The 25,410-nt window shown below is 40.1% G+C and overlaps 1 protein-coding gene across 18 annotated transcripts in view; it reads left to right on the top strand.

Moving 5' to 3' along the window:
• nbeaa (neurobeachin a) overlaps positions 1-23,414 on the top strand; it is a 167,262-nt gene extending 143,848 nt beyond the window's left edge. For 8 of the 18 annotated variants that reach the window (XM_027138270.2, XM_027138216.2, XM_047804813.1 and 5 more), the window contains 25 exons: positions 273-406; positions 3,168-3,229; positions 5,765-5,829; positions 6,027-6,135; positions 6,355-6,521; positions 7,708-7,832; positions 7,925-8,071; positions 8,614-8,750; positions 8,828-8,945; positions 9,520-9,622; positions 9,778-9,893; positions 10,084-10,196; positions 10,325-10,465; positions 13,337-13,456; positions 13,542-13,694; positions 15,884-16,051; positions 16,830-16,919; positions 17,851-18,043; positions 18,786-18,857; positions 18,984-19,139; positions 19,373-19,543; positions 20,286-20,387; positions 20,702-20,898; positions 20,982-21,133; positions 21,608-23,414. In XM_027138270.2, the coding sequence (XP_026994071.2) occupies positions 273-406; positions 3,168-3,229; positions 5,765-5,829; positions 6,027-6,135; positions 6,355-6,521; positions 7,708-7,832; positions 7,925-8,071; positions 8,614-8,750; positions 8,828-8,945; positions 9,520-9,622; positions 9,778-9,893; positions 10,084-10,196; positions 10,325-10,465; positions 13,337-13,456; positions 13,542-13,694; positions 15,884-16,051; positions 16,830-16,919; positions 17,851-18,043; positions 18,786-18,857; positions 18,984-19,139; positions 19,373-19,543; positions 20,286-20,387; positions 20,702-20,898; positions 20,982-21,133; positions 21,608-21,698 (3,202 nt within the window). In that variant the 3' untranslated portion in view covers positions 21,699-23,414. The other 10 variants (XM_027138236.2, XM_027138230.2, XM_027138211.2 and 7 more) reach the window with 5 other exon arrangements.
• The last annotated feature ends 1,996 nt before the right edge of the window (positions 23,415-25,410 follow it).

The raw sequence follows: 25,410 nt of genomic DNA, 5'->3' as shown, positions 1-25,410 counted from the left end.
TGGCAAAAGGATACATATATGGAGAGAGAGGATCAAATATTTGGGTCTCCAGACCTTAAAATGAAAGAACTGTAAGAATGAAAGTCTTTGAATGAAACCCAATGTTCTACAGAATGGTTTAAATGTAAACAGTGGTGGATGGAGTGGACTCAGACTTTTGGGCCTGTCTGTATTTTAAGGCTGAGCTTTACAGGATGCTTGAATTCTCCTAACTGTGCACTGTAAAATCATCACTGCTTGTCTGTCTGTTTCGCTCTCTGTTTCTTCTACAGTATAACCACTAAGTTAGAGCGTGCGCTGGAGAAGGTGGCTCCCCTCTTGAGGGAGATCTTTGTGGACTTTGCACCCTTCCTGTCCAGGACCCTGCTCGGTAGCCATGGGCAGGAGTTGCTGATTGAAGGTACAGGTGCTGTATTGTGCTTCCTTTTTCCTCTCTAGCTGGTGTCTCTGTGGAGTCCCTCACTGTCTGCTGTCTGTGTGTGTATGTCTGCTGCCTCATACACACGACCCCATGGACAAGGTATGAGGAGGTGTCAGGAGAGTTGCAGATACATGATAGTGCTCTGTATCAGATAGAGAGAACTATATTAATAATCCCAAAAGGATGAGTCTGTAATTAGAAAGGAGGACTAGAAGACAAACATGAGCTCCAAGACCAGCTTTACTTTTCTTGAGTAAATAAATACACTAGATCAGGGGTATTCAATTAAAATTCAAAGAGGTCCAGTTACTAAAATTTCCTCCCAGCAAAGGTCCGAATCTTATATTGTCACTTAAATAGTGTACCCTCATGTTAATAAACTCAATAAAGCACACATTTCTATATAATTTATTGTTAAATTTCAAGTGTTTTCAAAGTCTGAACTTGTATGGCACTTGAATGGAGAACAATCCTGTAGTTGTCTTTACTACATGTCAAGTAACAGACACTGAATATCTTCTGAATAAAATAAATAAAAAGTGCAAACACAGCTTTGTGCAGCCTGAACTTAGGGCCTATATTTCAAGTAATGTGAAACATTCAGAATCTTTTGAATAAAATAAAAGTGCTTTTAATCTTTAAGAAAAAAATAAACAAAAGACTTTTGAGCTGCCCCTTTTTAAACATTAACTACATTAATAACACAGGAACCTTAGGCAAAAGAACATTTCAAGTAAAATAGAACAGGGCAGAATTTACTGAATAAAAGAAAAGTGCAGAGCTTTGAGCAGCTCCCTTTTTCCTCTCTCCTTTCCACCTCTCCTTACTCCCTTTCCATCTTCCGTTCCTAGTAAGAGAAATGGGCATGTAACTGTCCTGTCAGCAGTTTGAATCTTAATTGTCCTGCCAGCGTAATTATGTGCATTACTGCCACCTTCTGCTCTGGAGTATGGAACAGAAACAATCTGTTTTGGCTTGGCTTTTGATGACGCTCCTGTCGTAACTAGATTAACTACGCATGAACGAAAGATTGAAAGATTTATCTTTTTATTAATATCAAAGAGCTTATATAATCTTATAATATTAGATTATAATAAGGAGATGCTTAATATGATAATATTTGAATTTTAACGGGTCCGGGCAGACCCGTCACTCGGTCCGGACCCGAACTGCAGTCCGCCATTTCTTGATGCCCGGACTAGATGGTGTAAGATACACACAAGTTTTAGATCAGCTCTAGATATGATTCTATAACAGGAAACTCAAGGAAGCTGGAGATCCCACACATGTAGATCTTTGGTTTTCCACTGTCCTTCATCTGGGTCACTATCTGTGTCTGTGTCCTCACACTCTTCCCTCCTGCTTTCTTTTCTCTTTACCTTTTCTTCCTTTCTCTCTTTCTGGCTCTTTTCCCTCATTATCAGAGTCCTCTCAGGCTGCAGTGTGTGTGTGCTCTCATCCTGTCCTGAATGTTTCTTATGTGGTTGTTTATATTGTATATGTTGTCGGAACTCTGTCACAATATAAAACTATTACAGCCTTAAATTACAACCGTTACAGGGTTGTAAATGGGAATAGAGCAGCTGACAGGATTCAACATCAATGAATCTATGGTTTGAAAGTGGAGGAAGCAAGAAAATGTACTGCACCAAGTTAAGAAAACACAGTAGATGAGGACTTTGATGGATTTGTGGGAGAAGATTGATTAAAAAATAATGTGTGTGTTGTTAAATAGCAGAATAAAGTTCAACTAAACTCACTGTTTTGCTTCTATTACCTTTTTTGTGGACCGTATGTTTTAGCATGCGCCTTATAATACGGTGCGCCTTATGTATGGGTTAAGTACAGAAATAGACCCCGTAATTGAGACTGCGCCTTATAATCGGTGCACCTTATATTGTGGAAAATACTGTATACTTTATTTCAGAGTCATATCTAGTTTGGTGGCCATCTCAGTTCCAGGTTTTTCTTTAGAGGACATTTTACCAGAATGGTTTGAGTCCCTTAGAGGGAAGACGTATTCTAACCGATAAATTTTTTCTCTCCAGGATTACAGCGTCAGAATATGGAGATGATATCAATCATACACTTCGGCATTCACACTCACTTGTTCTCAACCCACCTGAACACATCTGAGACATTTTGGAGCAATGTGTTAGAAAGCATTCTCAACAAACCTTCATCAAAACACCATCATCCCACAGCACAGTTCCAAAGCTGTGTACAATCTATCATATGGAGCATTAAATCTGTTTAAGTGGGTTCTGGTAGCTCAAGAGGCAATATCGTAACTCTGTCTGAGGTCATTGCTGGTTTCCCAACACATTTCCGTTTTTAGCCTTTAACAGAACTCTTATGTCAGCATGTGTTTTATTTCATCAGTCAGTATCCCAAACAAGTCAGTACATAAAGAGTAGATTGGTGGGGGGTTTTAGCTGGTGTAAACTGTAAATACAAACTGAGCCAAAAGTGTTTGCTTATTGCCACTTTTGCAGGAACATTGATGATGACCTGTTATTGGAACATTACATCACTATTGGAACCTCCTATTGGTGTCCCAGTATAACAATTAATATGCAACTGGCATTTCTATCTCCAGGGAATAATCTGTAGTCAAATAAAATTAATTATTTCCTAAAAGCATGCTGTTTGTGTCTTAACATGTGTTTAAGTGTGTGTGTTGGTGTGTGTGTCCGTGTGTGTTTGTGTGTGTTAAATTTTGCCATTGTGTTCCTTTGCCCTGCAGGTCTGGTGTGTATGAAGTCCAGCACATCAGTAGTGGAACTGGTGATGCTACTGTGCTCACAGGTAAGTGCACAATCAGAACTGATCCCATTACCCATGATTCCACTAATATTTTAGCTCGACAGTTTCTTCTGAAACGCAACTCTCCCAACGCAAGTTTCCATCTTTTATATACTAATAAGCAGGAAGGCAGTGGAAGTGTATTTATAATTAGGCTATTTTGCACAAGCAGGAGTGTGTTTAGACTGAATATCAGCATGGCTGTGATTGTAGGAAATAACAGCATGATTCTGCATTTATTGCTTTTATGCTACAGTTAAAGTTCTAAATAAAAAATAAATGTGGAGGAACAGACATTATGACACAATATGGCTAAATAATTAGTTCAGCTCCACAAACGGAAAAAGATCATATAGAAGTCACACTCTTCCCTTCTTCCTTTTCATCTGGTAAACATTTATATTTCAAGTCAGATGTTATAATTCATGCAAATTGTTATTTATTTTAGCCATTTCCACTGATATAGTAAGAGTTTCAGTGGTTACAGACAGCATGATACAGCACCTCTGGCACAGAGAGGGTTAAGGGTCTTGATCAAGGGCCCAACAGTGGAAGCTTGGCAGTGCTGGGGATTGAACATCAACCTTCCAAGCAACAACCCAAAGCCTTAATCACTTGAGCCACAACTGCCCATGTAGAGCACAAATGAGGAGAGTGACAAAAACAGTGAAAGGTCCCTGTGTTGTTCTATAAGCACTATTGGAACAGAGCTCGTCCAATCAAATTAGTGAACCAGAACTAACTATAAAACTGTATAATACAGTTTCATGTCCTACAGCTTTAGAGGCACTTTGTTCTCATCATCACTCTCTGGAAGCTATAAATATTACACAGCTCACATGCACTAGATGCCCCACCCATCAGAAGCTTGGCCAGACGTACAGTAGTCATTCTGCTTATCACCAAGAATAAAACACAAAGGAAATTAAGCAGTGATCTGAGACAATTATTTGAGTATTTCTGGTGAAGAAAACACATGGCATCTTTCAACCGGCTTCATGAGAAGCTTCACCCAGTATCTTTTTCTTAAGTTTTTGTAGAAGTTGAGCTTCTAAATTCCTAAAGATGGAAATAAATTTCAAAGAGGGAATAAACCTGCTCATTCCTGCAGTTCTCTAATCCAGTCATGCCGATGCAGCTCCAGAATTTCAGTTAACATTCACATCAAACATCAGAATGAAGTAATAAGAGACTAATCTGGTCAATTCCAGTCTTCCACTGTCCAGATTGGGTGACTCAGGTTAATGTGTAGACTTCCTGTTAGCTCAGAGCAGTCTGCTCATTCTCGTATGATTCCTCTAGAGACTTTAGTGTGAAAATGCAGGAAGATTAACAGTTTCTGAAATTCTCAAACTAGCTACCAAAACCCACAGTCACAGTGATCACACTTACTGTATCCCCATTCAGATGTTCGTTAACATTACATGAAGCTCTTGACCTATGTCAGCATGATTGTATGTAACACGATTGGCTGGTTAGATAACAGCACAAATGAGCAGTTGTTCTTATTAAAATGGAGGGTAAATGAGTAGGATAACTGAATTTTGTATTCATAAAAAGTACCTGAAGATTTGATTAGTTTAACAGAAATGTTTCTAAAACAAAAGAACAGATTCTGAAAGTGACGGCGTTCCCACTCCAGATTCTACAAAAAGAGCTGAAGGCTTCACACCCATAAGCTCAATCTCTCCATGTGACCTCTGCAGCAGGTTTTACTCTTTAAGCTCATAGCTTATTATTCACTTATTCACCTTATTCATTAGTGAGACAGATAAGAAACGCAGAAGTGAGGAATATAAATCTTTTTGTATGCACTAATAAGACAGTTCAGTATTTTCAGAAGCAACATAGATTCCTTTCTTACCTTGAATTGATGCCGTCTTCCTCCACATTTAGCTCCAAAATCTGTTCTTTAACGTAAACATCTCATCTGTAAAGCTTTTACAAAAAGTACTAAAGAAGTTATGCTTGAATGGCCATGGACAAATCATAGACATAAAGGACTTCATAAATCCTTGCTCTTCATTTCCTTCTTGGTTCTTGAGTCTACATTCTACACTAAGAGTCTGGAGCAATGATTCTTCCTATCCTTCTGTCCCCTCCCCTCCTCCCTTCATCCTTAATGCCCTCCTCTCTCCAGCAGATATTGTTACACTGGTTCCACTCTGGCCTTCCATTAGATTCTCTGGGGATGTAACCGAACCCAAAGTATTGATTGACAGGAAGGGATGGTAACTAGAGCCTCTGATGTGTCCTTCTAGAACCATCAGCAGCCTGGGCTAAAAGCTTCCTGCCCTTTCTATGCGTCTGCTGCTGTCTTGGCAGAATGCCGTTCTGAACAGATTGTCAATATGTCTGTTGTTTTACAGCACTTTACTGAGGTCTTAGTCCAACTTTACTGCATGTGCATATGCTTTTGTTTTAGAAGGAAAAGCAATGCACACACCTTGTCTCCTTAGTAGCCCATGTTTAGGGTTTAAGACCTGGTAGAATTAGTACGTCTTTAAAAATGACATCATTCTCTCTCTTGTGTTTCAGGAATGGCAGAACTCCATTCAGAAGAATGCGGGACTTGCCTTTATTGAGCTTATTAATGAGGGCAGGTAAGAACACCATGGAAGTGATTGATGTAAAATAAAAATGGTTTATTACACACACGGAAAACCTTTATATCTACTGTTTATTTTAGGATGAGAAGAAATCATAATGGTGCTGATTTCCCCCCAGAAATGAACTGTGTGCTAGTTTCTTGGTAAAAGCGCTATACAAATAAATAGAATTAAATTGAAATTTGTTTCAGACTCCTGTGCCATGCCATGAAGGACCACATTGTGCGAGTGGCCAATGAGGCGGAGTTTATCCTCAACAGACAGAGGGCCGAGGACGTCCACAAACATGCAGAGTTCGAGGTCAGCCGATGTGTGTGACTGCAGTTGTGCCTGTGCACCTGTGTGCGTTCTGCTAAATGCAGTGTGTTGGTCTCTTAGATGTCATGCATGCATGTCCTTTGTGTATGTGCATGTCATACGTAAAGCACAAAAAGAGTCAGCTTGCAGTGATACGTTTTCTGATAGGAATAAAATGTTGCAATATTCTTACCATGTCCTTCTTTGTCCTGTCTCTCTCAGTCCAACTGCGCTCAATATGCAGCAGATCGAAGAGAGGAAGAGAAGATGTGTGATCACCTGATCAGTGCCGCCAAGCACAGAGATCACGTGACCGCCAACCAACTGAAACAGAAGATCCTCAACATCTTGACCAATAAGCATGGAGCCTGGGGCACCATGGCACAGAGGTATAAATAAACATTACTCATGAGGAACACGTATGTATGGTGTAGACTAGTGTTTAAGGTGTTTGACTACAGCTTAGAAGGTGATGAGTTCAAATCTCAGGTTCACCAAGCTGCCACAGCTGGGCCCTTGTGCAAGGCCCTTAACACTCAATTGCTCAGCTGAAGAAAATGAGATAAAATGTAAGTTGCTGGCATAAATGTAAATGTAGCATGGTGCCACTCTCTGATGTCACTCACTCATGACCTTGTTCTGTCTGATAACTAATTACAATAGCCAAAAGATCTATGGGATGATGTACAGTTAATGCTCAAGCATCCCTTAATATTTAAAAAAAATGTGTTTAAATATTGTATTGAAACTGTTGTGTATAAGATGCTGTTGAAACAAATTAAACCCATGTAGGAACATGCAGGACATCCACCATCATTGACTTGGTCCAAGTAACTTACTGAATCATTTAATAGCTGCTTGTTGCGCTATTTCATGTTGTTATAAATGCAGGCTGAAGATTTTTGTAATCTGGTAACAATCTGACAAGAGCATTTAAAATGGTAAACAGTAAACAAACACTTCAGGAAAGCAAAGATTGAAAAATATTAACTTCTGCAGCTAAATGATCTTTACACTCACAAAGACACAAATGACTACAAAGTAATAGGTTTATTTACAACATTGCCAAGGATAAAAGTCCCAAGGATGAATGTGTTCCGTGAAATCATGTAGTTCACTACACATTGTGTATTGTGTTGTTACTGGTGAACAAACAAATGTCCTGCTGATTTGGTCAAAGAAAGAAAAAATAAGCCTTAATTATTATCAAATATGATTACATAATTGACAGAACAGGAAGTACACATATCGTGAAAATCTAAAAATACAGATCTGTGCAGACTTCATCATCTTAACTTTAGGGTATCAGCCTTCTCCATTCATCATAACACATACCCGACCGCACGGTGTATTAAACCAGTCGTGATGGAGTGAGCCAATCTCTGCCTCGAGTCTGCTCTCTCAGCAAGTCTAAACCACACCAGGCTTTTGATAACACACAGGAACATTTGGCTTCAGAGTCGAATGCAGAATTACCTACAGATCCCTGAAGAAATAACTAGCAGAAAAATAAATCTTGGATTAGAAATTAAATCAGTATAAATCTCAAGCTGTACAACATTCTTGCTTCTGCAGCCATTTGCTTGATTTCTGGCGTTTGGATTACTGGGAAGACGACCTGCGCAGGAGGAGAAGATTTGTTCGCAATGCGTTTGGCTCTACACACACAGAAGCCTCACTTAAATCACTGGAGGATTATGGTCAGTGCCTTTAATTCGCTGTTTCCTCTATAAATACTTTCTATACATTCCATATGCTTTCTGAGATGCAACTTGTGTTTTCATCTCTGCAGCTCCTGAGGAAGAAGAGGACGTGAAGTCGAAGAAGACGTTCAGGAGTCAGTCTGTGGTCAGTCAGAATCCTGAGATGGAGCTGATGCTGGAAGGAGACGATGATGCTGTCAGTCTGCTGCAGGAGAAAGAGATTGACAACCTCGCAGGTATCTGACACAAAAACCAAACAGATCACTGATGGTGTTTTTGTATCCCGGATAGATTTTGTGTTAATGTTTATAAATGTACTTTATTTCTAGTGCCTTTTCATCCTCGGGTATTTACCTCCAGAGGCAAGTTTCCGCCAAGTTTCTGGATAGCCTAACAAATTTGAGCAGCATTCGAACAGTGTTTCGGATGGAAATCTAGATCTCATGCTGCTACAGCTGCAAAAAACTGCTGCTGATGATGATGAAACTCTTTGCATTCAAAGCCTGATTTACTAAAATGAACTAATTAAAATCACCTAGACTCATCAACTCAAATGAACCACTGACTGTGTGTAACATTCAGCCCAATTTAGCTTCATTTGATTTAATTAATGAACTTCTTGAACTCTGGTACAGTGTCATTAACAACTGTGCAGAACTTGATTGAGAAAATCAAATCATTTTCCTGACAAATGAGTCCATGACAAAATACTGACTAACTAAACTGCAGTTTCAGTATTATCTGGAATAAATGGAGTAAATAACCTGGTCTCTTTTAGGTCCTGTAGTTCTGAGCACGCCGGCCCAGCTGGTCGCTCCTGTGGTCGTTGCCAGAGGAACGCTTTCAATCACCACCACTGAGATTTACTTTGAGGTGGATGAGGAAGATCCCGCTTTCAAGAAGATTGATGCAAAGGTGTGTGTTCCTCTAGCAGAGGCTGAACATCTGAGTCACTGAGGTGAAGTGCTTCTAATGTGTGTGTGTGTGCGCAGGTTTTGGCATATTCTGAGGGGCTGCATGGAAAATGGATGTTCAGTGAGATCAGAGCCGTGTTTGCCAGACGTTACCTGCTGCAGAACACTGGCTTGGAGGTCTTCATGGCCAACAGAAGTAAGAGCGTTGTTATATTCTATATTCCTGTAAAGAACATTGTCATTTTGGAAAATATGGGAATGTTTAGACTTCCCGTGTCATACATCAGTAATATGTTTTATTGTATCATCCCTTCAGACTTCCTCTTCATAGTAATCTCGTCACTTCAAAGTAAAATTTTATGAATAACTGAAATTCTGACCGGCTTCATTTTGTACGATTAAAGATTTTGGTTATTTCTTTGGTCATTTAGGAGAAATTTGAGTTCAAATAAAAGTAGAAACTCAAGCAGTCACTGGTCTCAAACACTCAGTTAGTCTGCATCATTCTAACTCTAATATTCGTAAAGATTGTTCAAGTGTTGAGCATTATTATGTGAGACAAGGCAGTTACAGTTACCAGTGTACAATGTCCCAGGCTTCACTGCTTCAAGAGGGAACTCTAAGATAAACCTCCATTAGAAAGAGTGTTTATTAATAATAATAAAAAAAAAGATCTGAATGCTTTCTTTAAGATAGAGCTGCACCTTGTTCTTATTTAAAGATGTATAATATGAGTAACCGCATTTGTTTTGATGTCCTTCTCCCTGTAGCATCAGTCATGTTTAACTTCCCGGACCAGGCAACTGTAAAAAAGGTGGTGTACAGTTTACCCCGAGTAGGAGTCGGCACCAGCTACGGCCTTCCTCAGGCAAGGTAGGACATGGCCAAAAGTTAATAGCCTAAGAATCTCCACATTTGCTCTTGGTACTGATCTGAGATTAGATTTTCCTTCATTCATGTTAGTTTTTTAGTGCTATTTGCAGTTTGTCCTGAACAAAAGTATGCGACTTTTCTGATCTTGTATGCAGACGGATTTCTCTGGCCACCCCTCGACAGTTGTTCAAGTCCTCTAACATGACCCAGCGCTGGCAAAGGCGGGAGATCTCTAACTTCGAGTACCTCATGTTTCTCAACACCATTGCAGGTGAGAATGGACTCGACTGACTTTGTGACTAAAAAATATTGATATCTGAATCTTTATAGATTTGAGAGAAGCGCTAGTCAGTGTATACATGCATCTGCTTAGACATTTATTTATGCTTATGTGTGTGTGTGTGTGTGTGTGTGTGTGTGTGTGTGTGTGTGTGTGTGTGTGTGTGTGTGTGTGTGTTTAGGAAGAACATATAATGACCTTAACCAATACCCAGTCTTCCCCTGGGTCCTCACCAACTATGAGTCTGAGGAGCTGGACCTAACTCTGCCTGGCAACTTCAGGGATCTGTCGAAGGTAATATTCGGATTCCTGAATTTTTCTGTTTAAGTTTTTCTTTGTCACCGTCACCTCAGGCTTACTCATTATTGAACTGATCAATGTTTTGTAATACTTTGTATTGCTTTGGTTTCTTTTTCTTCCAGCCAATTGGGGCGCTAAATCCAAAGCGTGCAGCCTTTTATGCAGAGCGTTATGAGACATGGGAGGAGGATGGAACACCACAACATCACTACACATCGCTCTACTCTACCGCTGCTTCTACTCTGCTCTGGCTTCACAGAATAGTGAGCACTTTCTCTGTACACCACAGTGCTAATTCACACCAGCGTCTTGCACTGCATGCTTCAGTTCAAACATATATACAGTACTGTCAAAGCTTATAGGGTTATCGGCGGTTATTATAAAAATGGATAGATGACTGTTAAGTGGAAATGAATTCATATTTTTAAAATGATGTGTAGACTAGCAAAAGGAGATTTTTCCGTAAGAGTAACTGTGAGTTTGGTCAGAATGAGGAAGCAGGCTTGGGACAATTTGAAGGACTTTTGCTACTTTGTTTTTCTGCTATTTTACTTGTCCTTACACCAGAGGTGGGAAGTAACGGAGTAAAAATACTTTGTTACTGTACTTACTGTACTGTACTTCTTCTCATTGAGTGCTGTTTCCAGCCTATCATCCTATCATTGTGTGGCTTTTTCCCCATGTGACTGGTGTACTGTGTATTATTTACTGGCTATCAGACATAGACTAAGGATAAAGGAGCTAACAATGAGCAGCACGCCTACAAAAGGAATGGCTAATGTTAATTCAGAGGGAGTCACCGATGTTAAAATAACTAACAACGAGGACATTCCTGAACAGACATGGACATATATGAGGGAGATGTTTGAAATAATTGGCGTTAAAAAGGATTCCTGGCGAATGCGTTACGAATTGTGTCAACCAGGGGCGGTTCTAGACCTTTTTTAGAACTATAAGTATAATTTTTACTTTCATAAATAAACAATAAAAATTACGTTAAAATGCAGAACATGTCGTCGATGGGAAAGAAAATTATTATCAGTTTGATCCAAAAGCGATTTTTTTTTTACTTTGCTTTTACACGCGTGTGTTGTAGTCTTTCAAAAGTGCGTCTTCAGCTGTCTGCTTTATTTGAACAGAAACGCACAGGTACGCGCAGCGTGTACGCGCAGTCAGAGCTGGAGGCGTTTATCTATAACGTTAATCGGCGGAAAGACGCAAAGACGGCAACCAAAAGCAGTGAAATTTCACTATTCTTATTACCAGAGTTGTCATATAATATAGAACTCTTCTTGTTTTAAATTCTCACTGAGGGCTAAAACCCCTAAAGATGAAACCCTAGAACCGCCCCTGGTGTCAACCCAAAAAACACGAAGTGCTTAATTTAAGTAACATTAATTTTGTCATTTGTAAAACATCACAATAATTTTGAGTTGTTTTCAAGGACAGAGCTGGAATCTCCCTACAGTTTGGGATATGGCCTTTTTGATACACTTGGTATACATTATATTTCCAAAAGTATTGGGTCACCTGACCTTTCCTACTATATGTGGTTGTTTTCTGATCTCATCCCTACTGAACACCTTTGGGATGAATGTGAACGCTGACTCCACCCTACCTCACCTACATCAGTGCCTGCCTTTCGTAACACTCTTGTGGCTGATGAACACAAATATCCATCAGCACACTCCAAAATTATATATTCATATACATATACACACACACACACACACACACACACACACACACACACACACACATATATATATATATATATATGAATAAAACATGACATCCAGTTACCAGCATGACACTAAACAGGTAGTAGTAACGGCGACTTTTTACTTAAGTACATGTCAGAGCCCATACTTCTTTACTTTAACTTGAGTAAAAGAGTGTAGTCACTACTTCTACTTTTACTGGAGTCTTTTAAAAAATGAGTATCTGTACTGCTACTTGAGTAAAGGATGTGTGTACTTTTGCAACCTCTGCCATACACGCGCACACACACAAACACACATATACTCTGACCGCTTTGTGCTGCTCAGATCTTTCTTTCCTTATTTATTTCTGTCTATCTTCTTTCTCTCTCTCTCTCTCTCTCTCTCTCTCTCTCTCTCTTTCTCCTGCTGCTCAGATCTCTCTCTTACGCCGAGTCAACTTGACCTTGTCTGTTTTGACTGCTTATAAAAAATGAAGTATATATGATAGACTTTTTTTTTCACCTTTTTAGTCTAACTTGTTTCCAACATATTAACATATACTTTGCAGAAAAAAAATTCATATTTGGTATAATAAACCTTATTTATATCCAAAAATGCCTCATTTTTTAGTTAAAACCCCCCAGAAATTTTGAATTATTTTCGCTATAGAGGCACAAAAGTTAATGCACAATTACAGGCTGGTATATTTCAAAGCCAGGAGATTGTTTTGAAACCATTTTGGCCATTTTTAATGTCAGCAAATAATAAAACCTGTTTTTTTTCCAGGTCAAATTGACTTGAATGCTTACAGTATAAATCAAAATTATCACCATTCTGTGTAATCAGCCTTACATTTGTTACATGTGTGTGTGTGTGTGTGTGTGGCACATCATTTTGGTAGATCATATTTTGCCCTCCGCTAGGCCTAATGAAATGCAATGCCCAATTTGTGCATGTGTGTGTTTTGGGTGTGTGTGTTAATGGACATTTTATGTGTGCATTTTTGTGTATGTATGTATGTTCATTGTGCTGAAAAGGCCAAAGGTGTGACCTATTGCCCCACTAAATGTGGCCGGGTACAGCTGACCCGGGAGGATCCAAAACACAAATTATATAGTGGCCCAAACACATAGTTCAACAAAAATAGACAAAATTAATTTTACTTGCAAAGTTCAGAATTTGGAACAATCCTGGTAAATTTCAGGCAAATATGTGGAAGAAAACCCGTTATGACACATTAAACTTTCTAGCCGGGTCAGATAGACCCGAGGAAAATAGGAAGGTTAAAGCACAAAAAAATATTTTTAAATCAAAAAAGACCTTAATGTTTCTAATGCATTGAATTTCTAGGAAAGTTTATCTAACGTAGCCAGGATAGAGAAAAAGTCCTCTCATCTTACTAATTCCTTGTGTTTGCTTTGACTACATAAGGAGCCCTTTACTACATTCTACCTGAACGGAAACGACAATAAGTTTGACCATCCAGACCGAACATTCTCTGGCATCATGCGCTCCTGGAGAAGCTGCCAGAGAGACACATCTGATGTCAAGGTGAGAGAAACTGATTAGCGGTGATCCATTTAAATAAATTATTGCATATTTTGACCAGTGTCTTTTAAAACTCTGTGTGGAACAGGAGTTGATCCCAGAGTTCTACTACCTGCCTGAGATGTTTGTGAACAGTAATGGTTATGATCTGGGATTGAGGGAGGACCACACACCGGTCTGTGATGTGGAGCTGCCTGTCTGGGCCAAAAAACCAGAAGATTTTGTTCGTATTAACAGAATGGTAAGAGATTTAACAATGTTACAGCATTAGACACTTACAGTTGTCTGTACTATACAAGACTAAATTTCAATTTAACCTTTCAGACCCTCAACACCACATTAGAAACATAATTTAGTTCTGATATAAAGACTATTCCACAAAACCAGTGTAATATTCACATAATGTCTCCGTCAAAAGTATTGGACCATCACAGACATATCCGTTGACATCGCAACATCGCACTGACATCACCAAACTGTTGCATGCGTATTTTGTGATATTTTCCTCGTACTACTTGATTGTTTTGGTGGGTTTCAGAATCAGCTTTATTGCCAGGCATGTTTTCACATGCAAGGAATTTGTTTTAGTGCCAGAAGCTCCACAGTCTAACAGAATGACATACAGTATAATTGTATGTACACATTTACAGATGTGAAATGTGCAGTTTAAATATACATATGAAGTATACATATACAAATTGTATGTACAAATTTGCAATAGTGAGAAATGTGCAGTTGAGGTGTACAATATATACAATATGTATGTACAGAGTGCAAGTATGAAATGTGCAATTGAGGTATACATAGTGCAGATATTAGGTGTTGTGTTCCATGGTGTTAATTGTTCATCAGGTGGATTGCTTGAGGGAAGAAACTGTTCCTATGTCTGGTTGTTCTGGAGTTCAGGGCTCTGTAGCCTCGACCAGATGACAACAGTTCAAAGATTGAGTGTGCTGGATGTGAGGGGTCCAGAGTGATTGACTGCCTTTTTGCTCACTCTGGAGGAGTACAGGTCTTGGAGAGTGGGGAGAGTTGTGCCAATGATTCGCTCAGCAGTCCGGACTACCCTCTGTAGTCTTCTGAGTTCAGCTCAGCCACCCAATCTGAACTCAGGAGACTACAGAGGGTAGTCCGGACTGCTGTCCATGATGGTTAGTGGGGGGAGAGCAGGGGGGTTTCTCCTGAAGTCCACTATCATCTCCACTGTCTTGAGCGTGTTCAGCTCCAGATTGTTAAGGCTGCACCAGACAGACAGCCGCTCAACCTCCAGTCTGTAAGCAGACTCGTCACCGTCCTGGATGAGGCCGATCTCCCTCTAGTCTCCTCTTCAGGAGGTGATATGTTGCTCAGTTTAATTAAGGTCTAGTGATTGACTTGGCCAGTCTAATCATCAGTATAGATTAATGAGACAGCAGCCATACAAGCCCAAGCCATGACTCTACTGCCATCGTGCTTGACTGATGATCTTGTATGTTTTTGATCATGGCCTCATAATGCATCTCTATATCTCTTCAATTTACGATTTAACATCTTGTTCTATGGCCACTTTATTTCTGCTCACAAAGTCTTCTCACAGTCGTGTATTGATAACTTTACCCATGACCTCTGGAGCTTGTTGATGTCACTTCTATTTTTTCTTTTCTTTACATCTTTCACAATGTTCGTCATCAGCTTCTGTTGTATTTTTTGGTTGACCTGTTCCTCCATCCGGTTGTTAGTACACCAGTGGATAATACACCAAGCCTTTTTTCCAAGGACATCCCAAATTGTTGTATTGTCTATTCTAAAATCTTGCACAATTTATCTGATTGATTTTCTCAGATTCACATTGCTTGTTTTTCCTCCTATAGACGCTTCTCTGGTCTTATTGGTTTATTCTTTTTAACAACAAATGCAGTCTTTACAGGTGAAACCCAGGACGCAACCCAAGTGCAGACATTCAGAAATATGACTTGTATTCAAACTAAAGATTTGCACACTTGAGCAACACGAAACCTCTCTCAATGTCTTACAATCTATTATTTATGATCAGCTGAAAAATGGGTTTGTTCAAACAAAAGGGTTCTAAAGTTGTATTAACACATCTGAAATCTGAAGCTCTGGACTCTCATAAACATCTTTTGGTCACAAACACAAATATTGTCGGTGGTATAAGAACTGAACAATTGGCCTTGTTTTCAGAGGGAATTGTACATTCACACGGTAAAAAATTCTAAATGAAGGTCTAATTCATCATGGTGAGACTAAAAAATAACTTGTATGGCAAGACATTTTCTAAATAACCCAGTAATCAAAGTGACGGGTAATTTTAGAAATGAACCTCACAGCTGTAAGTCATGATGATGGCTGAAACCATTCACACTGAATCATGTTAACAGAAAATATTTAAGGAGCAGGCTTGATAACGGTTCTGACACTTTGACATCTCAGGCTTTGGAGAGCGAGTTTGTATCATGCCAGCTGCACCAGTGGATCGATCTGATCTTCGGCTACAAGCAGCGAGGGCCCGAGGCAGTGAGAGCTCTTAACTTGTTCCACTACATGTCCTATGAAGGCTCTGTCAATCTGGACACGGTCACAGACCTGCAGCTCAGAGAGGTTCGTCCCACACTGCACCTGTTCTTTTTTTTTACCTTTAAGTGCCTTTATTGATAGGACAATAACATATCTGTTGATAAGACAAAATGTTTTGGCTCTGAATAGCTGTGTGCTCTCTGTTTTAGAAAGTAATAAAAATTAATTTTTAGTTTAGTGGAATAACAGGACAGAGGTCTGATATTAGTCATGTGTTTGTCCATGGCCTTTACTTATTCAGCCTCTCAGGCCATTAAGTGCTGCACAGAATGTGCTCTCGAGTTGGGTCTGTACATTGGCTGTTTTTTTCCTTCCTGTTTCCTGTTGCTATTTTTCTTTTGCCCATATATGGCCAGCTGGAAGCCTCTCGCACTGTCTCTCTGTCCTCGAGTGAGAGTTTTGCTTTGTGTTCATCTCATTAGGTGAAACTGAAAGAAACACCTGTGAATTGTTCAGCACTTCAGCTGTAGTGTTAATTTGAACTGTCCACTTAGACAACTCACTGTCTGTCTCTCTCTTGCTCTCTCTCTCTCGTCGCTCTCTCTCGTCTCTCTCTCTCTCGTCTCTCTCTCTCGCTCTCTCTCGTCTCGCGCTCTCTCTCTCTCTCTCGTCTCGCGCTCTCTCTCTCTCTCATCTCTCTCTCTCTCTCTCTCTCTTGCTCTCTCTTCTTGTCTCTCTCTCACGCTCTCTTGCTCTCTCTCTCTCTCTCACTCTTGCTCTCTCTCTCGCTCTTGCTCTCTCTCTCGCTCTCTCTCTCCTCTCTCTGACTCACTCCCTCACACGCTCTCTTTCCTCTCTGTAGTCCATGGAGGCTCAGATCCAGACATTCGGTCAGGTTCCCTCGCAGCTGTTAATAGAGCCTCATCCTCCCCGCAGCTCAGCTATGCATCTGGTGAGAGCGACACAGCTCAGCATTCATACATTACACCATACACACAGATGAATGTGGGGAAAAATTGGGGTGATAATAAGAAGGAAGTTAAACTCACTTTTCTTTTTAGTTTTATTTAGTGATTCTGCTTACACATTAAATGATATCAGATATGATGGGTCATAGTGTTAGTGTTCTGATCAGTGAAGGGATGGACTGATGCAGGTGGCACCGGGAAGCTGATGGTATATTATTTTCTTAGTTTATAGTCTCATTTATCTCAATAGTAAGCTCTTTGCCAGTGAACTTACAGTACTGCCATATACAGTATCCATCCTGTTTATGTCGAACACTTCAGAAACTTACAGATGATTGATTGAGAAACAACTGGTTTTGTTCTGCGAAGACTTCAAATGAACTATTTTAACAAAAATGTTTAGAATAATGTGGAAAAAAAACTTTTTTTTAGGTAAATGAGAGATTAGGTAAATGAGAGATTTGTCTGTTGCACCAATCAAACTAATGGTTTAAAACAGACTGTGTTATTGAAGCAATCCTTAATTATTATTATTATTTAATTTTCTTTTAAATAAGATAATGCTAATATTCAGAATATATAGAGCGTTCACACTAGGAGAGATATGATAGGCTAGACAGGTCTAGATTATTACTGAATATTAAGAGACTCATTATTGCATTATAAAGTTTATTGTGACCTGAAATGGACCTTATCTCTCATCCTCTGCATCACTCCAGCACCTTTCTTCCCTTCTTACAGTTCCTCCTGCGATCCTGATGATTCCACTCTAACACGCCTCTCTCCCTGTTTTTCCTTCATCTTCCCTTCATTTTCCCTTCATCTTTCCTTTCCCACGCCACCTCCATTTGTTCTCCTCTTCCCCTCTGGCTGTGTATCTGTCTCTGTCTTTCTTTCTTTCTTTCTCTTCATCAGTGTTTCCTTCCTCAGAGTCCGCTCATGTTTAAGGATCAGATGCAGCAGGACGTGATCATGGTGCTGAAATTTCCTTCCAACTCTCCGGTGACTCATGTGGCTGCGAACACACTGCCCCACCTGAGCATGCCCGCCGCCGTAACGGTCACCTGCAGCCGCCTGTTTGCCGTCAACCGCTGGCACAACACCGTCGGTGAGCACTGGCACGCTGCCCGACCTGCTTCATCACCCAGATCACATAGCAACCGTGTCAGCCTTATACATTCACACACATGAGTTAATATTGAATCACATCAGTTTGACGAAGCGAGTCCTCCTGTGCTCAGTTCCATTACAGGGGCTGAGAGGGGAAAATGATTAGCTAATGATTATTAGATCAGATATGTTTTGTCATTCCTTTAACAGATATTTGTACATTACTCTCTTTTCTGCACTCGGGGTATAACTCCATTAATTATAGTAGCATTAGTTCATTAGTGAAGGGTCATCTACCATTAGTCTGACAGACCCTGACTATAGAATATAATAAAAGCCTCAACTCAGTAAAAAACCTGGAGCTCTGCAACACTAAAGAGACAGAAACTAGACCAGATGCATTTTGGTGCATTGTAACAAATAACTGTCATTGCTCATGAGTTCCCAGTTGGTTGATTTGGCATATACTCAATACAAATAATCATTTCTATTTGCAAGGGCGTTTATTGAACTTTTAATGTTATGTCTGCATAACATGAACATTACATGCTTTAATTCTGTTCTTTTGTGTCCTGAATGTGTTTGTCAGAAAACAAAAGTAATTATTACATTAAACATTTACAGACTAAATTTATTATTACATATCACACACTGACTGGATTACCTGTATATATTGTTTGGTGCTACTGTATAAATACTGTAGGTCTTTATTTAACTTTATTTAACTCTACCTCCTGCAGGTCTCAGGGGAGCCCCAGGCTACTCACTGGAACAGGCTCATCACCTCCCGATAGAGATGGATCCTCTGATAGGTAAAGATTTGATATCATTTGGAGTTACACAACAGTTACTCTTACCATGCGATGATGAATGAAGAAAATACTTAAGCATTGATATCGCATTGTCTGCAATTACACGTTTACCAACACTCTTCACAGCCAATAATTCTGGGGTGAATAAACGGCAGATTACTGACCTGGTTGACCAAAGCATTCAGATCAACACACACTGTTTTGTGGTCACTGCTGACAATCGCTACATCCTGGTGTGTGGCTTCTGGGACAAGAGTTTCCGAGTCTACTCCACAGAAACGGGTCTGTCTCTTTGCATGCAGTTATCACTGTGTCTTTGTTCTTTATTTATTGCAGACTAACCCCTTGTTTGAGATCTATTTAAAGACCTGTCTCTTTAAAAACCAGAGTTCTCTAGTGGTCTGTGGTGTCATATACAGGAACTTACACAGATAATTCACAGTGTGTCTAATGAGTCTGCATTTCTGATGCATTTCTGATCCTGATGGTGACCCTGTGGTTCTCCTTGTCCTCAGGTAAACTGACTCAGATTGTGTTTGGTCACTGGGATGTAGTGACGTGTTTGGCTCGCTCCGAGTCCTACATCGGCGGAGACTGCTACATCGTCTCCGGCTCACGAGACGCCACGCTGCTGCTGTGGTACTGGAGCGGACGGCATCACATCATCGGAGACAATCCCAACAATAGTGAGTTCCCACACAGGGCTGCATTTATTTAAGGGTCCTAAGAAATAAACACTGCAGCAACAAAGAAAAGAATCCTTTTTTTATTGTAGTTCACATTTTTTGCAACATGAAACGCCTTGAAGCTGTAACTCTACAGTAGGTTTCCCAATCCCACCATCTGCTGCACTGCAAATATTATCCGATGAGTGACCTGGCTGTTGGCAGAAAACTAGGAGGATATTCAGTATTGTGCACAGATCTTTTCTGACTAGGGAACAGGTGTAAACATTGATGAAACCGAGCCAAATAAATTTCAGTACAAAGCAAGTACAAGTACAACGCTCCGGCTTACTACGCAGTCACTTCCTGCTTCAGTATATCATAAGAGAAAGTAATGGCACTATGCAAACCTGAATCATCTTTGCATGCAGTGCAGGAGATCACAAGCGATAGTCAAGATGTTAGACAACAACCTGGTGTGCTTTTGTTCAGGCTGTAAACACAGTGTGCTTTAGAATTGGTCTGAATGCATATTTAACCATTTTGATCTCTTGTAGGTGAATAAATATTGAAACACCAATAACAACTAAAATATGTTGTCAATACTTATCATTTAGTCAGTCATTTAGTGTCGTATTTTCTTCACTTCTGAACAGCAGAGTGACAGAATCTAAGAATGATTTGGATGTTGAATAGTGAACACAGAGAGGAGCTGTTTGCTCTGTCAGGATCTGAGTGTGTGGTTTGTGCTGTTATCCTGCAGGTGATTATCCCGCACCACGAGCCGTCCTTACCGGTCATGATCACGAGGTGGTGTGTGTGTCTGTGTGTGCTGAGCTGGGATTAGTCATCAGTGGAGCCAAAGGTCAGTACAAACACCACTTCCTTGCACTGAAATAAATGAAATGCACTAATAAGCTGCTTGTGGAGTTTATTTATGAATTCAGCTGTCAGTAATCAGTACTGCACACTGCTGTGGATTCATGTAAGTGAAGACCCAATGGAAGGCATTTCTAGGATCTTGTTTGTGTGTATGGAATTTTTTCTGCTCCCACTCCCCAAATTACTAGGATGAGCTAACGTGTGTTTGTGTGTGCTTGTGTGTGTGTGCATTTGTGTGTGTGTGTGTGTGTGTGTGTGTGTCTGTGTGTGTGTGTGTGTGTGTGTGTGTGTGTTCAGAGGGTCCATGCTTGGTGCACACCATCACAGGAGATCTGCTGCGTGCTCTGGAGGGGCCGGAGAACTGCCAGCAGCCGCGGCTCATCTCCGTCTCCAGTGAGGGTCACTGCATCATCTACTACGAGAGAGGCCGCTTCTGCAACTTTAGCATCAATGGCAAGCTGCTCGCTCAGATGGAGCTCAACGACTCGACCCGGGTAAGACCTCACAACATGAAGCCTTTGTGCACACAACACCTTTCTTCATTAGCAAACTCAACATGGGTCTCTGTGTGTCTCAGGCCGTGCTGCTGAGCAGCGATGGACAGAATCTGGTGAGTGGAGGAGATAACGGAGTGGTGGAGGTGTGGCAGGCCTGCGACTTTAAGCAGCTCTACATCTACCCAGGCTGTGACGCAGGCATCCGTGCCATGGATCTCTCTCATGACCAGAGGTGAGCACAATCCTAATTTGTGTAGTACTAAAGCATGTATAGTTTAGGGTGCTAGAGTTTCTCTTGATAATGATCCCAGTGACTCACAATATAAAGCTATAATAATGATCAGAACGATCATTTCACAGAGCATCAAATGTTAAACAGAGAAGTTTAGTATCCGTATATAACTTGTTTCATTGCTCATCATAGATGTGTGTATGTTTAGATCATTTTGTGTACGAGTTATGATGAATAACTGAACTGTACAGAGTCTAGAATCCAGCTGACGTTATACACTGAATAATGAACAAGACTCGAGTGTAAACTGTGTTCAGTAAGTGCAGTAATCGTTCGGCTCTCACAGCGAGACCGTCCACAGCAATCGTGCAATTAGTGTGGCTGAAGGAGTGTAGTGTATCACTGACACTGACATTTTTGTTATTGTTTTGCTTTTTATTCATGCTTCATCTTCTCAACCCTCTGTATTTACAGAACTTTAATCACTGGCATGGCATCAGGCAGCATTGTGGCTTTCAACATTGACTTCAACCGCTGGCACTATGAGCACCAGAACAGATACTGAGAGCGGACACACACACACACACACACACACACACACACACACACACACACACACACACACACACAAGGAAGAGTGTGAGGAAGGACAAGGCTGACTGCAGGCTGCTGCCAGACTTCACATGAGAGAACTCCACTAACTCCTGACCTGTTAGACTAAACATGTCTCTGTTCTGGAATCGACTGGAGCATCAGACTTTGTGAAAAGATTACAAACATAAGACTTTGTTGTTGTAAGCTAGAATCTTTAGGATTGTTTTTCACACCCCGCATATGATAATAGGTTGCGTAAAGTCCTCTTGTTTGCAGACTGTGAATATGATCAGAAGCTAAAACTGCTGACTCAAGAAATATCTCAAACTCAGAGGCTTCAGAGACGAACCACCAAATTATACATTAACAAATGCTTTTATTCTCATTGTAGTGGCTGGGCTAGACAACGGACACACACACACACACACACACACACAACAGAATGTTGGCTGTTATAAAACAGGTCTTTGCTGTAAGGGCGGAGAACAGCTCAGTTTCCACCTTTGGACCACCTTTAAAATCGTTAATGACTTGCTGTATGTAAATTATTGTGTATTATTAAAATGTAGGCGCTTTGGATGAGATGCCGGTGACCTGAGATGAGAGCAGCCAGGTACAGTACACCCTGGAGGTTGTGTCCTATCAGAAAACGAGCTTCGTTTTCCTCTTTGTATATTTGGTAACTGTTTTGTCATATATGTACATAACTTCGACAGCGTGGGCAGACAGGCATGTAAGAGCAGAAAAGAATAAAAAAACAAACACTAAGTTAAAAATAAAATGTAACCCTCTCACTCTCACACATTTTCTGATTATTTATGATGGAAAAAATAAATGTTGAAGATTTTGTATTGACACTTTGCACCAATAACATGATTTATTAGCGGAATGGTTTTATTTTCCGTTAGAAACCACCCGGTCGTATGATTTGTGCATCGATGTTTGTTGTATTTGTTCGATATTAAACCCATGTGTAATGATTCTGTTGTACCACCACAGTAAGCAATATCATAACTTCGTAGCTAGGAGAGACATAGAGATCATAAAGCTTTCGAGGAGGAAAGCTTGGTTTATATGAGTATTAAAGTATGTAAACACTTCAATATGCAGCAGTTTCATTTTTTTCCCCCTCAGCCTCTTAAGAGGAAGAAGAATATTTTTGGAGCTACAGTGTAATACTGAATTCTCAGATAACCTTGTTTCATTGCAAAGGTGTAAATAATAACAAAAAAAATCAAACAAAAGAACAATAAATTATGCAAAGAGTTTGTGGATGTTGCCTTGTTATTGGCCGTGGAGGTGGATGTGAGCGAGACAGTGAGCAGCCTGGGATTACGCCACTGCTTCCACTGTACATTTAATTCATTTTGTACTTTTTTTTGTTGTTGTTGTTCTTTTATTTTTCCATCATGGCTTTCTTATTGAATATGTTTATAATTTATTGTTTTGTTTATAGAGAGGAGAGGTACAGTTATTGGTGAATAATGAAGGAAAGAGGTCACACTTCTGAACTCGAGCCGTATCTGCTGATTCATGCATTTGCAGCAACATGAACAAGGCAGAAACTGACCGGAGGCGTCTCTTCAAAATGTTCAAAATTCATTCATGCCAATATATAAAGATCAATAACTGTAAAATACAATTGTTTTCTTTTTGTCGTATTTACAATAAAACAAACCAAAACATCCCTGTCAGGTGTGTGCATTTTTGTGACCTGCTGAGGCACCGAGCTGTAAAACACGGTTCGAGTCTCTGCTACTGCTGTGCACATACAGCTAAATGTTAAACAAGCTAATGAAGTGAGGAATCAGTGTGTGAGTCAGTGTCTGAATCCATTTATAGGGCTTTACTTGAGTTGGTTTGAGTTTCAAGTCTGAAATTATCTGTACCCTTCAATGTGAATCGAATAATATAGCAGCTAATATTTTTACCTTACATGTATAAATATTTATTTTACACATTTTTTTCTAGTTTTTTTTTCTACATTTTAATTTCCAGCTTAGTTGACTGATGTATGTGGTATAAAAGACATTAAAAAAATACATGAATACATTTTGTAAAACCTACGAAAAGTTAGTATGATGTAAAGCTTTAGTGTCTTCAGTCTCTGGATTTGTCTAAAAGCTTGGACTTTGCTGAAGGTTGCTCTGAAGGCGTATATGATTCACGTTTCACCATTTCATAAAACCTCTGTTTGGATGGAGGAGGAGTCATCTTAGAGACCACGCCCTCCAGGAAAAATAAATTTTAAGTCTCTTCTCAGATTGACAGACATTAAATGAATTTGAAAACTGCAACTAATACTACATTTTACATTTTGTTTACATTTATGGCATTTGGCAGAAGCCCTTAACACTGGTACACTAGGTTACAGACTCAGGGTTAACACTTGTACATTGGGTTATAGACTCAAGATTAACACTGGTACACTAGGTTACAGACTCAGGGTTAACACTTGTACATTGGGTTATAGACTCAAGATTAACACTGGTACACTAGGTTACAGACTCTGGATTAACACTGGTACACTAGGTTACAGACTCAGGGTTAACACTTGTACACTAGGTTACAGACTCTGGATTAACACTGGTACACTAGGTTACAGACTGTGGAGTAACACTGGTACACTAGGTTACAGACTCAGGATTAACACTGGTACACTAGGTTAAAGACTCGGGATTAACACTGGTACACTAGGTTAAAGACTCGGGATTAACACTGGTACACTAGGTTAAAGACTCGGGATTAACACTGGTACACTAGGTTAAAGACTCAGGATTAACACTGGTACACTAAGTTACAGACTGTGGAGTAACACTGGTACACTAGGTTACAGACTCAGGGTTAACACTGGTACACTAGGTTAAAGACGCTGGATTAACACTGGTACACTAGGTTACAGACGCTGGATTAACACTGGTACACTAGGTTACAGACTCAGGGTTAACACTGGTACACTAGGTTACAGACTCAGGGTTAACACTGGTACACTAGGTTACAGACGCTGGATTAACACTGGTACACTAGGTTACAGACTCAGGGTTAACACTGGTACACTAGGTTACAGACTCTGGGTTAACACTGGTACACTAGGTTACAGACTATGGATTAACACTGGTACATTAGGTTACAGACTCAGGATTAACACTGGTACACTAGGTTACAGACGCTGGATTAACACTGGTACACTAGGTTACAGACTCAGGGTTAACACTGGTACACTAGGTTAAAGACGCTGGATTAACACTGGTACACTAGGTTACAGACTCAGGATTAACACTGGTACACTAGTTTACAGACTAAGGATTAACACTGGTACACTAGGTTAAAGACTCAGGATTAACACTGGTACACTAGTTTACAGACTCAGGATTAACACTGGTACACTAGGTTACAGACTCAGGGTTAACACTGGTACACTAGGTTAAAGACGCTGGATTAACACTGGTACACTAGGTTAAAGACTCAGGATTAACACTGGTACACTAGGTTACAGACTCAGGGTTAACACTGGTACACTAGGTTACAGACTCAGGGTTAACACTGGTACACTAGGTTACAGACTCAGGGTTAACACTGGTACACTAGGTTACAGACGCTGGATTAACACTGGTACATTAGGTTACAGACTATGGATTAACACTGGTACACTAGGTTACAGACTCAGGGTTAACACTGGTACA

Source organism: Tachysurus fulvidraco, chromosome 20 (genome assembly GCF_022655615.1).
Source record: "Tachysurus fulvidraco isolate hzauxx_2018 chromosome 20, HZAU_PFXX_2.0, whole genome shotgun sequence".
Taxonomy (NCBI): Eukaryota; Metazoa; Chordata; class Actinopteri; order Siluriformes; family Bagridae; genus Tachysurus; species Tachysurus fulvidraco.
Note: the sequence above shows the minus strand (reverse complement) of the source record. Positions and strands in the feature narration are given on the sequence as shown.